Below are 15,839 nucleotides of genomic sequence, written 5' to 3'. Positions count from 1 at the left end.
TGTGGTCTCACTATACCAGATAGACTTTTTAAGAATGAATTAGAAGCAAGTTACTTCTTTAGAAATGTCTGTGTATCTCTCTTTACATGAAAACTTGAGATATTTAGGACAGGTAGGTGTCCATAAAGATTATGTTGGTTATAAATCCTTTGGTTTGTATAGACTTCCAGGTGGAGCTTCTTTTGGATAAACTCAAGCAGAAAGGAGCAATTCGACGAGCACTCTTTCTCCATAACAGGTCCCCGGGTCACTCCAAGAACATGACCATCTCAAGGGGGGGACAGATGCAGTGTGAGGAGCTGATCGCATATCTGCGGGTAAGACATACTTTTATGTTTCTTATCTTTCTATGTATTATTGTTTCATCTGAATGATTTTTCCTTTCTGTAAAAGTTTTTTTGGTGGTGAATAAACAAGAAAACAGAAAAATGCAGTTGAGGAAACTGGGCTTTTTAAAGAGTCAGACTTGAGTAACGGACATCTACTCTTGTCAGACTGGATATCACACGTGGCCTTATTAAATTATGACAAATGTATTATTGGACTCTCAAGACCATAAAAGAAATCCACCCCTCCCCAATTAATCAATTAAAAAAATCCATTGGCTAAACCTGACTTGTGAGTTGTAAGCAAGTGTGTGAGTCAGGGTAGCTAGGGAGGGAGGGATGGAACCTGGGCAGAGGGGGAGCAGTACTTGCCAACACCATTATGGGGGTTCAGACTCACCTGGGGCCTGCTGCAAGCTAGGGGTCTGACCTGAACTTCTGTATTAGGTCTAGATTTTTCCACAGGGCTAAAGTGTCCCCAAAACAAAGATGCTCCTGACTCTTGCAAGAGTAAATGCCAGTTTTCACTGGAACAATCTACTACAGGTCCCACAGGTTAAGTTCAAATCAAATAGGAATTCATTTCTAAAGTACTAAAGAAACAGAGAGTAAGCCGTTAGAAGACACAGCAAACAAATCTTAGCCCTGGAAAAGTGAAGTGAAAGTCGCTCAGTTGTCTCCGACTCTTTGCCAACCCATGGAAAGACTTGAGATTTAGAATTATCAGTTACAAAGTATATATGTATATAAAGTATTGAAAGAAATAAAGGGTGAACTTTGATTTAAAAGACAAAGATATCAGTAAAGATATAGAAGACTCAACATAATCAATAAACTCTATATAGAACTTGGTATCCAACATTTAGAGAATATAAAAGTTCCCAATATATATATAGGAAGTCTGAACAAATTTAAGAAAATTGAAATCATAGAATATATGCTATTTGATTATAGTGCAATTTTTAGAAATCAGTAACAAATTTAAATTGAGAATTAGGAATTGTGATTTTAAGAAACTTATGGATTAAAAAAAAGATCATACTAGAAATTTACTTAGAAGTGAATTATAATGGAAATATCAAAATATGTAGGATATCCAAAAAGCATAATATAAAGGTAAATGTATATAGCCTTAAATACTGTTTAAATGAAAGCTTGAGGGAAAAAATGGAAGGGGGAAAAAACCCCAAAAAACCTCCACAAAATTAAAAATTAAAAAAGGACATTCCTGGTGACTCAGCAGTAAAAAATCTGCCTAGAGTGCGGGAGACCCCAGGTTCAATCCCTGGGTTGGGAAGATGCCCAGGAGAAGAGAATGGCTACCCACTCCGGTATTCTTGCCTGGGAAATCCCATGGACAGAGGAGTCTGGAGGGGTACAGTCTATGGGGTAGCAAAGAGTCGGACATGACTGAAGCAACTTCACTCGCAGGCACATAGATAATGGAGGAATTAAAATAATAGAATGTTATGAACAACCTTGTACCAAGAAAACAAAAACATTCTTAGAAAAACATGACACAACTGTTACTTGAAGACGTAGAAAACCCAAACAATCCACTTAACCATATAAACCATTCTGAAAATTGAACTGGCAGTTTAAAAAGTCTTTACACAAACAGATCACAAGACCTAAAATAATTTTATAGGCAATAGTGTCTAAGCTGTCAGGAATGAGATATTCCAATATTAAGCTCTTAGAAAGAATAGAAAAACAAGATGTATTTCCAGTTTATTTTCTGAAGCTAGTGTAATTGATACCTAGACTGGCCAAGGATAGTATAAACAAGAATTCATGAGTCTTACACAAAGACATAGATAAAGAATTACTAACCAAATATAAGCGAACTCAATCCAAGCTGTTTATAAAGAAAATTAAAAAACAGACCAACTTGCATGTATCCCAGAGTGGGTTAACATTAAAAGTATAGAAGTGTAACTTCACACATGAATAGACTGAAAACATGGCCATCTTACTTGAAGTGCGAGAAAGGTTTTTGATTAAATAACTGTTCATGATATTTGCAAACAAGACAAATACCTCAAGCTTCAACTATGAAGAAATACCATTTTATACGCAAAGTCTACCAGTACCTATTGCTTGGTCCAGCTGTGAATTAATGAGAATTCTTAGGTGTTGCTGATGGCAGTGTAAATGCTGTGAAGATTTTGGAAGATAATATGGTATTATCTTAGCCGACAAATCTCCTTTCCACTGTGTAGAATGATACTTTTTTTTTTTTTTGGTAATAGCAAAAATAAACCAAAAACCCAAAGAAATCCAAAAAATAATTGATGAACTGTGGATTTATTATAAGTATTACTCAACATGGGCTTCCCTGATAGCCCAGTTGGTAAAGAATCTGCCTGCAACGCAGGAGACCCTGGTTCAATTCCTGGGTCAGGAAGATCCCTTGAGGAAGGGATGGGCTACCCCACTCCAGTATTCTTGGGCTTCCCTTGTGGCTCAGCTGGTAAAGAATTCTCCTGCAATGTGGGAGATCTGGGTTTGATCCCTGGGTTGGGAAGATCCCCTTGAGAAGGGAAAGGCTATCCACTCCAGTTACTCAGCAATAAAAATTAACCTTGCTACATGCAATAGTGAGAATGAATCTTCTAAAAAAGTGCTGAAGCAAATAACAGAAGAATACTTATGATCTCATTTTAAAATAAACAGGAAAAGCAATGTGAAGAACATGCTGTTTTAGAGACATATACACTAGAGTAAAACTACTGTGAGCAAGCTAATGGAATGATTACCTCTGGAAGGAAGACAAAGGGATGAAAAGAGCATGTAGTAGCTTAAGCAATATAGGTAATGTCCTAGTTACTATTTATATTGGGTATGTGTTGGAGTGCTCATTTTATTAACAGGTCTCATATATTTTTGTGTGAATCAAATATTACATTGCAAAACAAAGTTGGTTAAGGATTCTCAATGGATAATGATAGTCTTCTTTATGGATATCCTATTCTTATATAAGTGTAGTTTTACGGAGAGTTGTGGTAGAATTGGATCAGGGCTGAGTACAGCTGGCTTTGTATTGTGCGCTTACGGATTTCTACAGATAGCTTGATGTCTTACTTAGGTTGATGTTGTAATTAATTCAAAGCTTTTCCATTTTTAGGATGAATCTGAATTTAGAGACAAACTCACTCCAATTACTATTTTTATGGAGTATTGGTTGGATTATCGAACAGCTGCTGATGCAACAGGGTTGCAACCTATTCTTAACCAGTTTACTCCTGCCAATGTTAGTCGACAGGTACTGTACTTTTTTATTCTTTTATCTTTTTAAAAAATCTTATAATTCACTTTTTAAATAGCATGAAGAATGGCTTTTATTTTATATTTTTAATCTTTTTGCATTGGAGTATAGCAGATTAACAATATTGAGGTGGTTTCAGGTGCACAGCAAAGGGACTCAGCTATACAAGGATTGCTTCTATAATGTTGCATTTTTAGTCAGAGAAGTCAGAGGGGAGGAGACATTCAAAGCCACTCAGCTTATATGCAGAGGACGACAAGGTCGCATTTTGAATACATAAAACAATAAAGTAATTCAAGGAAACCAACAAGATGCCAAGTAATACATAGTATTTTAGTATTTTGCTAAACAAGTTTATGTTATCTTTGATTTATATTTTAAAAACTAGTGTATATACACACATATGCATATATAGTATATAAATCATTCTTTTGATAAAATCAAATACAGCAACACAGAATTTTATAAGGAATATATTTTATATATGTTTGCTATATGTTATAGTTTTAATTTTATAATTTATTTTATATAGCTATCTTATATTTATTTTGCATATAAATAGTATAGATGCTGCTTTCCACTACCCACTAGTATAGAACTTACAAACATTGTTCTTAGTTCGTATTTTTTACAATTTATATTTTTAGGGGATGCACAGTGTTACTTTGATTAATTTAATAATGAACATATGAGCCTCTTATAGTCTGTTGTTCAGTTTTACAGTTTTAAAAAAAGTTAATTGTTACTTTTACATTATGCATTTTGATATATGGGTTATAATTATTTTCTGTTTATAATTGTGGAATTTTTTGGAAACCATTTATTAGTGTTAACATTAGTTTACTGGGATCACCAATCTCTTTAATACCAATATAATTTAAAGGCAGCTTATCAAACTGGCTAACTTTGGAATCTGATTTGAGGGAAATAATAACTTTAATATTTGACTTTCTTCCCTTTCTCCACCTCCACTTCTTCATTATTTGAATCTTTGTTTCCTCTGTGTTCTACTTTTGTTTCAACAAGGACATTACCTATTCTCAGGCATCTTTCTTTCTGTATTCTTAGTTTTATTATGAACTCTCATTTCTGTGTTAATTACCTACCCCAACATGCTTATTTACTTCTCTCTAAAATGCCCTTTATTTCCCTGGTCATATTACTCACTTTTTTTTACTGTACACTCTTTAAAGTACTGCTTTCTAATAGAAATATACTGTGAGACACATTCGTAATTTAAATTTACTGATCAGTAACATTAAAAAAAATAGAAAACTGGTGACTGTAATTTTAATACTATATCTGTATTAGTTTGCTAGGACTGCTATTACAAAGTGCCACAGAATGGGTGGTGAAATAATAGAAATTTATTTTCTCACAATTCTGGAGGCTTAAAGTCGGAGATCAAAGTGTGGGCAGTATTGGTTTCCTCTGAAGCTTTTCCCGCTGGCTTGTAGTGGTCACTTTCTCCCTGTGTCTCTATGTGGTCTCCCCTCTGTGTCTGTGTTCTAATCTCCTTATAAAGCACAGGTCATATTGGATTAGGGCTTACCTCATAGCTCAGTCGGTAAAGAATCTGCTTGCAACGCAGGAGACCCAGGTTCAATCCTGGATTAGGAAGATCCCCTAGAGAAGGAAATGGCAGCCTACTCCAGTATTGTTGCCTGGAGAATCCCATGGACAGAGGAGCCTGGCAGGTCACAGTCCACGCGGCTGCAAGAGTTGGACACGACTGAGCGACTTCACCACCACCACCACCATATTGGATTAGGGCCCACCCTAACAATGTCATTTTAACTTAATTACATCTTTAAAAACCATATTTCCAAATAGTCACTTTTTTCCATGAAATTCTTTATATTGTTTTTTACTGTCTTCAAAATCCAGAGTGTATTATACTGTAGCACATCTCAATTCAGATGCTAAAGCTTCGTCAGAAATATTTTTTCTGCATATAGAAGTCATAGGATTTGCAACTGAAAAGTAGAGTCACATAGCCAAGTTATTCTAAAAGTTATACTAGAAGTTTTCCAGTCGCAGAATCAAGTATCAGTTTTTAAATTTAAATTAATTAATATTAAATGAAATGTAAAACTCAAACACCCCCCCCCCGCCCCCCTACCTCCATCATACTAGGTACATTTCAAGTGCTCAAAAGCCACGTGTAGCTTGTTGTGGCTTCTCTATTGGACAAAGCAGCTCTTGAGTTTTCCTTTCTGTACCCTTATCCTTTGGAGTCACAGATTTAGTGCTTTCTGCAGAAAAAGTGCTTTTTAACCCACCACCCCCAGCCCCTCCCGCCCCGGAGAAGGCAATGGCACCCCACTCCTGTACTCTTGCCTGGAAAATTCCATGGACAGAGGAGCCTGGTAGGCTGCAGTTCATGGGGTCACAAAGGGTTGGACACGACTGAGCGACTTCACTTTCACTTTTCACTTTCATGCATTGGAGAAGGAAATGGCAACCCACTCCAGTGTTCTTGCCTGGAGAATCCCAGGGACGGGGGAGCCTGGTGGGCTGCCGTCTATGGGGTCGCACAGAGTCGGACATGACTGAAGCGACTTAGCAGCAGCAGCCCCCCACCCCCCCACCGCCTCCTGGTTGTTCATTCAAATGTGTATTAAGTTCTTACTCTGTGTAAGATACTAAGTATGTAACTGTAGAGATTTAGTTCTCTGTGAATGGAAGATAGTGCTCTTTTTCCTTTTCTGAAGCTATTCTTTCCTGATAGTGTATTTTAATGCTGTAGTTGCACCAATGCCAGCCTAATCCTTTTTCTTCAGTGTAGAGTGGTAGTTAGTCAAATATCCCTTTATTGTAGTTTATTAATATTTCATAATAATTCTCATTTCAAACTTCAGATACTCATCATTCTAACCGGGACTTTTAATACACACCATATCACATATCATTAAATACACTCTTAGTTCATGAACTAAGTTAGCAGTTGATTGTCTTTGATATGACTTGTGCAGTTACCTCAAAATTCTTCTAATGATCCTGGCCCTCCCCCCCTCCCCCCAACTTCTTGAAGCACATAGCAGCTGTTTACATATAGGTCAGTGAATTAGTTAACATGTATTGTTGGGTTTCATCCCAGTTACGTTGTCAGTTAAGATCTCTATCATATAATTTTATTCTGAAAAGCCATATATTCTTGTAACTTGAAAGCATAGTTTTGTTGTTTTCAAGAAAGCCTGTCAATATTTTTCCCCTTTAAATCTTTTTCTTTTCTGTTTGCCTTAGGACCTGAAGCCCTTTGGATGTTAACAATAGACAAACCAAGAATGGCTTAATCATTTTTTTCTTTCCTCTTTTATTAATTTTTATGTTTCTTATTTCACATCCTGCCCAACTTCTTCTTCTGCTTCCTCCACTATGTCTTTCTGCTGGGTTTTCCACAGTGTTCTGGCTGACACATCATATGATCATATCTAGAGGGAGAAAGTGTTGAGGTCTTTGCTTATTGTATCTGTCCTGGATCTGCTAACTTAATGCTTCTGGGTCCTTTTTCTTTATCTCTTTCCAGATGGCCATGCCAATGAGGAACTCCTTTCATCCAGTTTCTGTTCCATTTAGTCTGTCTGTCTGAATTGCTGCTATGCATCCACAGCTCCTTATTCTTTTACTCCTTATTCTCTGCTCTGCAGAGGCATAGTCTGTAATGAGAAATTCTGTAAAGGCGCTTCTTTGGCCCAGGATCACACAACTTAGCAGTAGCAGATTAAAGCCAAACTCTAAATTCAGTATTACTTTCTATTCTACACTTCATTCCAAAGTCATAACAGCTTAATTCGAGATAGACCTAAAAGGTTCCAACTAATTGTATTATACCCTATGAATCTTTTCCTTCCTTTTCATTCTTACTAGCTAACACTGACCTGTTTAAAAACAGGCAGCCATGATCCCTTTTGCATTCAGGTATATATAAGTTGTATATAATATATATATACATCCATCTATATATTAATATACACTGTGTATGGCCTGTATTGGTATTTATTCATGTAGAAAAAAATTAAAAACTTTTTTCTAGGCTCATATTCTTCTTGACTGTGGTGAAGACAATGTCTGTAAACCCAAACTGGAGGTTTCTGTAGATAGGTAAGTTTTGCTCCAAATAATAGACTGTATAATAAGAAATTGAAATGAAAGAGCACATTTTTCTATTAAAGTAATAGCAATGAGAATTAGTTAAATTGGAGGATAATGCATGATTTTCAGTAAAGGAGTGAATGTTGAGCTTTAGAAAAATAGGCTGTGTGTTTCACCAGCTGCCTAGGTTAACAGATCTTTTTTCATCAGTATGGAGTAGTGTCACAAAGTAGCATTGTATTCTCTTAAAGATTGTCTCTTGACTAAAGGACGTATTACCATTTTATATAATGTTTAAATTATAGCAAATATTGTAAGTATCATGACCAGGGGATTAGTTCAACTTTTAGAAAAAATCAGGAAATTAATAAGTACAAAGGGATATAAAATTATTTCCATAATAGATTTGAGTGATAGTGATATGAGAAAGGCATCAGTGTTTTCTTTGATTGGGAGAAACGTTGAGTTTGCACCCAGCGTGCTATTTCCAGTTCAGTGTTGATCTGTGCAGTGGTCTCAAAATATCCTGAGATGCCGTTGAACACTGTCAGTGCTTTGAACAGTCATGCTCTTGCTGCGCAGTCTTTCTTCATTGACTAGATTTATATTAACTTGTAGTGATCAAAAGAAGATCTATATTGGGGACGACAACCCTCTGACCTTGATTGTTAAGGCTCAGAATCAGGGGGAAGGTGCCTATGAAGCCGAGCTCATCGTTTCCATCCCACTGCAGGCTGATTTCATCGGGGTTGTCCGTAACAGTGAAGTAAGCAAGCTGCCTCTTTAAAAATCGAAATGCACTCATGGTTCACATTAACATTAATGAGCAGCTACCCTATTTATTATACTACAGCTTAGCTGTTCTACCTAAGGCTAAATTGCTAGACAATAGAGTGCCTGTCTTACATAATTCTTTTCAAGCCTAGTACTTTGCATAATGCATTGATATGACTTTTTAAAAATTGCTAGCTAAGTGCCTGACACAAGGTCAGATGGATAAAGGGTCTAAGCCTGGCCATCAAATAATTTGTCAGAAATAATATGGTTATGTGTCTAAGTCCTCTAGGGATCGTTCTGAAACACTTCTGCATGTATATATGGCAACTGAACACAGTTCTGGTTCCCCCATATCCCTCATTATTCAAATAGATCTGTTTGCTTTGTAAAGCAAGAAACCCAAACATCCAAATGTATCATATTGTCTAGAAACTTTACAGTTTTAGTATGGCTTCTGCTTTTTTTTTTTAGTGATTAATTTATTTTCCCTTCAATCCTCTTTCTTCATCTATCCAAGGCCTTAGCAAGACTTTCCTGTGCGTTTAAGACAGAAAACCAAACCCGCCAGGTGGTTTGTGACCTTGGAAACCCAATGAAGGCTGGAACTCAAGTAAGATATTTTAATTAAATGGGTCTCTTTTGTTCTTTCATAGAGATTAGCATATTTTTCTGTGGGTTTGTCCACAGTCATTTGTTTGATTATTTTTAATTTATGTTTTGATTATGGTGGGTCTCTGTTGCTGCACGTGGGCCCTCTCCAGGTGTGAGCAGAGGCCACTCCTTTCTGTGGTGCTCGGACTTCTCCCTGCAGTGGCTTCTCCTGTCGTGGAGCTTGGGCTCCAGTAGCTGCAGCACGTGGGAGAAGTAGTTGTGGCTCGTGGGCTCTGGAGCATGGGCTCAGCAGTTGCGGTGCATAGGTCTATAGCTGCTCTGTAGCATATGGGATCTTCCGGGACCTGGGATTGAACTGGTATCCCCTACATTGCAAGGCAGATTCTCAACCATTGGACCACCAGGGAAGTCCCATAGTAATTGTCTTTTTTTTTTTTTTAATAAAAACTTCAAAATAGTATTTCAGTTGGTTTTGATTTAGAATGTAACGATTATTAGAGCTTAGTTTTGATTAAGATACCAAAGTAGTGAGTTGTGCTATTACCTGTATTCAGTAAGCTGCTCTTTGCCTTCAGTTTGGTGAATGGATGAGAACATGGTTTAAACTAAGGATAGATTGTAACTTTGATGTTTTAAACTGGTGCTTTAATGCACCCTCAAAGCTACTCTGACAAATACTGAGACTGTTATTCTTAGGTGAGTTAGAGTGATCTCATTAACTGGGGCTCCCCTGGTGGCTCAGACTAGAAAGAATCTGCCTGCAGTGCAAGTAGGCCCAAGTCCTATCCTTGGGCTGGGAAGATCCCCTGGAGAAGGGAATGGCTACCAACTCCAGTATTCTTGCTTGCAGAATTCCATGGACAGAGGAACCTGGTGAGCTACAGTCCATAGGGTTGCAAAGAGTCAAGACAGGACTGAATGACTAACACTTTCACGTCACACTTTATTAATGTGAAACCTGTAAGGTCATCCCATTAGGATCAAACTGCACATTGGTTGGATCAGACTTCTCTTTAGGTGGTAGAGAAAGTAGCCCAGAAGCTTGAGAAGAAGCACTCAGTGGATTGCTTCCCAAATCTTCTAAAAAAGGAGACAAAATATACCTTTTTGAATTGTTAGTATCAAGGGGGAAAAAAGCAGCAGTATATTTCTTGTTACCTTTTCAATAAAATTTAATTTATTAATAATGACACATCAGTTCAGTTCAGTCACTCAGTCATGTCCGACTCTTTGTGACCCGATGAATTGCAGCACGCCAGGCCTCCTTATCCATCACCAACTCCCAGAGTTCACCCAAACTCATGTGCATCGAGTCGGTGATGCCATCCAGCCATCTCATCCTATGTCGTCCCCTTCTCCTCTTGCCCCCAATCCCTCCCAGCATCAGGGTCTTTTTCAATGAGTCAGCTCTTCACATGAGGTGGCCAAAGTACTGGAGTTTCAGCTACAGCATCAGTCCTTCCAAAGAACACCCGGGACTGATCTCCTTTAGGATGGACTGGTTGGATCTCCTTGCAGTCCAAGGGACTCTCAAGAGTCTTCTCCAACACCACAGTTCAAAAGCATCAATTCTTCAGCATTCAGCTTTCTTCACAGTCCAACTCTCACATCCATACATGACCACTGGAAAAACCATAGCCTTGACTAGACGGACCTCGGTTGGCAAAGTAATATCTCTGCTTTTTAATATGCTATCTAGGTTGGTCATAATTTTCCTTCCAAGGAGTAAGCGTCTTTTAATTTCACGGCTGCAGTCATCATCTGTAGTGATTTTGGAGCTCCCAAAAATAAAGTCTGACACTGTTTCCACTGTTTCCCCATCTATTTCCCATGAAGTGATGGGACCAGATGTTGTGATCTTAGTTTTCTGAATGTTGAGCTTTAAGCCAACTTTTTCACTCTCCTCTTTCACTTTCATCAAGAGGCTTTTTAGTTCCTCTTCACTTTCTGCCATAAGGGTGGTGTCATCTGCATATCTGAGGTTATTGATATTTCTCCCAGCAATCCTGATTCCAGCCTGTGCTTCCTCCAGCCCAGCATTTCTCGTGATGTACTCTGCATATAAGTTAAATAAGCAGGGTGACAATATACAGCCTTGATGTACTCCTTTTCCTATTTGGAACCAGTCTGTTGTTCCATGTCCAGTTCTAACTGTTGCTTCCTGACCTGCATATAGGTTTCTCAAGAGGCAGGTCAGGTGGTCTGATATTCCCATCTCTTTCAGAATTTTCTACAGTTTATTGTGATCCACAGAGTCAAAGGCTTTGGCATAATCAATAAAGCAGAAATAGATGTTTTTCTGGAACTCTCTTAGAAGATCTGTGATAATTGTTATTCAGTCGCTCAGTCATATCTGACTCTTTGCTACCCCATGGACTGCAGCATGCCGGGCTTCCCTGTCCTTCACTATCTCCTGGAGTTTACTCAGACTCATGTCCATTGAGTCACTGATGCCATCCAACCATCTTGTCCTCTATTGTCCCCTTTCCCTCCTGCCTTGAGCCTTTCCCAGGATCAGAGTGTTTCCTAATGAGTCTGCCCTTCACATCAGGTGGCCAAAGTATTAGAGCTTCAGCTTTAGCATCAGTCCTTCAAATGAATATTCAGGGCTGATTTCCTTTAGGATTGACTGGTTTGGTTTCCTTGCTGTCCAAGGGACTCTCGAGTCTTCTCTAGCACTTCTCTAGTTCAAAAGTAGCAATTCTTAGGTGCTCAGCCGCCTTCATGGCCCGACTCTCGCATCCGTACATGACTCCTGGAAAAACTATGGCTTTGACAATAGGGACCTTTGTCAGCAAAGTGATGTCTCTGGTTATTTAATATGCTGTCTAGGTTTGTCATAGCTTTTCTTCCAAGAAGCAAGTGTCTTAATTGCATGGTTGCAGTCATTGTCTGAATTGATTTTGGCACCCAAGGAAATAAAGTCTATTACTGTTTCCATTTTTGTCTCATCTGTTTGCCATGAAGTGATGGGACTGGATGCGATCTTGATTCCAATCTGAGCTTCATCCAGCCTGGCATTATCTGTGATAATATGGGACTGCAAATTCCATATCTACCCTTACAGACAGTGTCCTATTAGATGTTTTTAAGGGTACAGTCTTTCAATGACTAGTAAATAAGTCCTAGAGATCTAATGTGTGGTGTAATGATTATAGACAAGAGTATGGTGTCAAACTTGTGAGAGATTAGATCTTAATTCTTCCAACCACAAATAAAGAAGTTATAATTTTGTGATGTGACAGAGTTACAGTTATTGCTGCAATGGTAATCATGTAATGTATGAAATCAACATATTGTATATCTTAACTTTACACAGTGTTGTGTGTCAAATATTAATATATTTCAATAAAAAATAAATATTCCATATTTCATTAAATATATTTTTCCCTTGAAAGTCATAATTATTTCTAGATGTATGGTCTCTTGGGGAAGACGGCTTGAATAGAGTCCTCAAAGTTACATTTCAAAGTTGTATTTAATGCAGTGTTTTATTAAGAAGTGAACGTGCCTTTTATTTTCTCATACACTCATTCTCTCTGACTTTCTTACTCCCTGTGTATTCAGGAAAGATAATTCCAGGTTAATTCTTACGGCCGGCTCCAGGCTTTGTAAAGTGAGAGGTGGTTTGATGGAGTCCCCTAGAAGGGCCATTTTTAGATGTCTTTTATATGACTTCCAAGAAGCCTGCTTTCTCTAATTTTGTAGCTCAGTTGTTTTCTTTAAAATAACAATTTTCTGCCTGCAGAAGTTAAGATGTTTGTTATTGATGGACTTGTAGGTGGCGTAGAGAAATTCTGCTTCTGGCCCTACTTCTCTCCTTTTTAGTCAGGCTCTCTGAGTCTTGTAAACCGTCTATTTCTTCCTGCTCTATTAACACAAGTTCAGGTATTAGCTTCCTGTCACAAAATCTTGTATATAACTACTGTACTTTCATTGGATCAGTGGTTCTTCTTGCATTTTTCAGACAGTTAATATTAGTTGACATTATAAGGAGATAATACGTTAATATTATAAGGAGATATGATTAATCATTGTTGTTAAACAGGCTCCATTATGGATTGGTCTGAGTATCTTAATAGAAGATCAGACTTAGGGCTTCCCTGGTGGCTCACTGGTCAAGAATCTGCCTGTAATGCAGGAGCCACAGACGCGGTTCGATTGCTGGGTCAAGAAGATCCTATGGAGAAGGGCATGGCAACTCACTCCAGTATTCTTGCCTGGAGAATTCCACAGACATAGGACCCTGGCATTCTACAGTCCATGGGGTCGCAGAGGGTCGGACATGACTGAAGGGACTGAACAGCAGCAGCAGCAGCAGGCTTAGTTATTTTTGCGAGAGTACTTTCAGTTTTAAGTTCAGAAAAACCCTGTTTTAGACCATTCTTTTTTCTTTAGACATTGGATTTGAAATTTCACTTGTTTGACATGTTTCTAACTAACATTAACATTCTCTTCCTCCTTTAGCTCTTAGCTGGTCTCCGTTTCAGTGTGCACCAGCAATCAGAGATGGATACGTCTGTGAAATTTGATTTACAAATTCAAAGGTGTGAAGACAACTTTTTTCTGTCTATAACTTTTGAGGAAATAGCGTTTGTTATAAATATATTTTGCAGTATACTTAAGTATTGTGAAATAGGATAGACTAAAGTTTTAGTACTTAGTTATCAAATTTTAAGACCAATATTTACATGATAAGAATAATTTTATTATTTTTGAGTTTTAAGACAAAAATAAAAGTTAAATAAAGCTCATCTTCTTAGAATTAAATGCTAATGAAAATAATTATTTTGTGTAGTTTGTCATTTCTTTATTGCTTTTCATTTGTTCACTTTTAGTTTCACTGCATTTGCCTCTGTATGATTTTGATGATAATTATGCTCATCAATAAATTCAGTCCTAAATTTATTTTTTTTCTTTTTCAGCTCCAATCTTTTTGATAAAGTAAGCCCGGTTGTATCTTACAAAGTTGACCTTGCTGTTTTAGCTGCTGTTGAGATAAGAGGGTCAGTATGATTACCCAGTTGAGTATCTTATTCTCATGATTTAAACTACTTTAAAAAGTAGTTACTTTTTTTTAATATTAAAAAAATTATTTATTTTTTAATTGAAGGATAATTACTGTACAGAATTTTGTGGTTTTCTGCCGAATATCAACATGAATCAGCCATAGGCATAGATATGTCCAGGGCTTCCCTGGTGGCTCAGACGGTAAAGAATCCGTCTGCAATATGGGAGACCTGGGTTCAATCCCTGGGTTGGGAAGGATCCCCTGGAGGAGGACATGGCAACCCACTCTAGTGTTCTTGCTTGGAGAATCCTCATGGACAGAGGAGCCTGGCAGGCTACAGTGGGTCAGACACGACTGAGCAATTAAGCACAGCACATAACTCATGTCCAAGTCTTAGGCCCCCTAACTTCTTTTGGATAGTATATGTTCTTATTCCTACAGAAGCTAGAACTATAGCTTCTGTAGGAATAAGAAGGCTCTGGGTGTATTCCAAAGCCCCAAATATTTATTTGCTAATTCTCTGGTAATAAACCAGAAATGGCAAAAGCAGCATAAAATAAATTTATTGAACTTTTATGCAGAAATGTTTGCCTATTACCAATTCATCTGTTACACTGGATTCAGTAAAGACGAGTTTGTATGTCCCTCTGTGCATGTACACGTACAAGTATAATTTTTTTTGTCTTTGGTGTTTTTTTAAAAATTCTGATTTTATTCATTTGGATACTAGGTACTTTTGAAAATGAACTGACCGTATCATTTTGATATTCATGGTAGGTTTTCTTTGGTCATTGTTTAGAGTCTCAAGTCCTGATCATATCTTTCTTCCGATTCCAAATTGGAAGTACAAAGAGAACCCTGAGACTGAAGAAGATGTTGGGCCAGTTGTTCAGCACATCTATGAGGTTTGCAGTTGGATTTAATTGATACTTGGTAGAGAGACAACAGAGGGAGGAACAGATAGGCTACTTTTAAAAAACAAGTCCAAAAAACAAAAAGAAAACAAATCTATGTAAATTTCATGTGAACTCTGCATAGTTTAATTTTGTACCAGAGATGTCTTAGAATTTTTTCCCCATTCTTAAGCTCATTTCCATTAGACAAGTAACTTCAAGTGGTAAAAGAAAGCTGTTTATACAAACTGTTGTTTAAAACCGATTAGTTGTACTTGGGTAAAAGGAATAGGTCGATGAGTAAAATTTTGATTCTGTGGGAAGAAAATTTTCTATGCCACTTATCAGTAACTTTTTCATGTTTTCCTCTTTTGTTTATATTTTTATCCTGACACATACCGCCCTATTCGGAGGCAGATGTTGAGTTTGATTCTTTTGCATACTAATGATCATGATGTAATATTGGAGTAACTATGGAAACTCTGCTGTTAGTCAAAGGCTGTTGCTTCAGGATTCCTAAAGATGATGTAGGGGACAGATTATAGATTTTTGCCCAAAGTATTTGCATTTTTTTTTCCTCATTAGCTGAGAAACAACGGTCCGAGTTCATTCAGCAAGGCAATGCTACATCTTCAGTGGCCTTACAAATATAACAATAACACCTTGTTGTACATCCTTCAATATGATATTGATGGGCCAATGAACTGCACTTCAGATATGGAGATTAACCCTTTGAGAATTAAGGTAATATGCTTCATAGCAGCCGTTTATTATGCTGATGTTTTATTGCTTTTCTTTCTAAATCTATAAAAGAAATGCATAAAATAAAGCAGTTGTTTTAGTAATAAATCCATTCT

General features: G+C 37.4%; 1 protein-coding gene across 2 annotated transcripts in view; it reads left to right on the top strand.

Moving 5' to 3' along the window:
• ITGAV (integrin subunit alpha V) overlaps window positions 1–15,839 on the top strand; it is a 104,832-nt gene that overhangs the window by 77,907 nt on the left and 11,086 nt on the right. For both annotated transcript variants that reach the window (XM_055571988.1, XM_055571987.1), the window contains exons 17-25: window positions 163–317; window positions 3,454–3,591; window positions 7,631–7,698; window positions 8,308–8,455; window positions 8,984–9,076; window positions 13,546–13,625; window positions 14,004–14,084; window positions 14,889–14,994; window positions 15,568–15,726. In XM_055571988.1, coding sequence (XP_055427963.1) covers window positions 163–317; window positions 3,454–3,591; window positions 7,631–7,698; window positions 8,308–8,455; window positions 8,984–9,076; window positions 13,546–13,625; window positions 14,004–14,084; window positions 14,889–14,994; window positions 15,568–15,726 — 1,028 coding nt within the window. The remainder of the gene's footprint in view (window positions 1–162; window positions 318–3,453; window positions 3,592–7,630; window positions 7,699–8,307; window positions 8,456–8,983; window positions 9,077–13,545; window positions 13,626–14,003; window positions 14,085–14,888; window positions 14,995–15,567; window positions 15,727–15,839) is intronic.

Source organism: Bubalus kerabau, chromosome 3 (assembly GCF_029407905.1).
Source record: "Bubalus kerabau isolate K-KA32 ecotype Philippines breed swamp buffalo chromosome 3, PCC_UOA_SB_1v2, whole genome shotgun sequence".
Classification (NCBI taxonomy): Eukaryota; Metazoa; Chordata; class Mammalia; order Artiodactyla; family Bovidae; genus Bubalus; species Bubalus kerabau.
The sequence above is the reverse complement of the archived record's forward strand: the minus strand, read 5'-3'. Positions and strand labels throughout refer to the sequence as shown.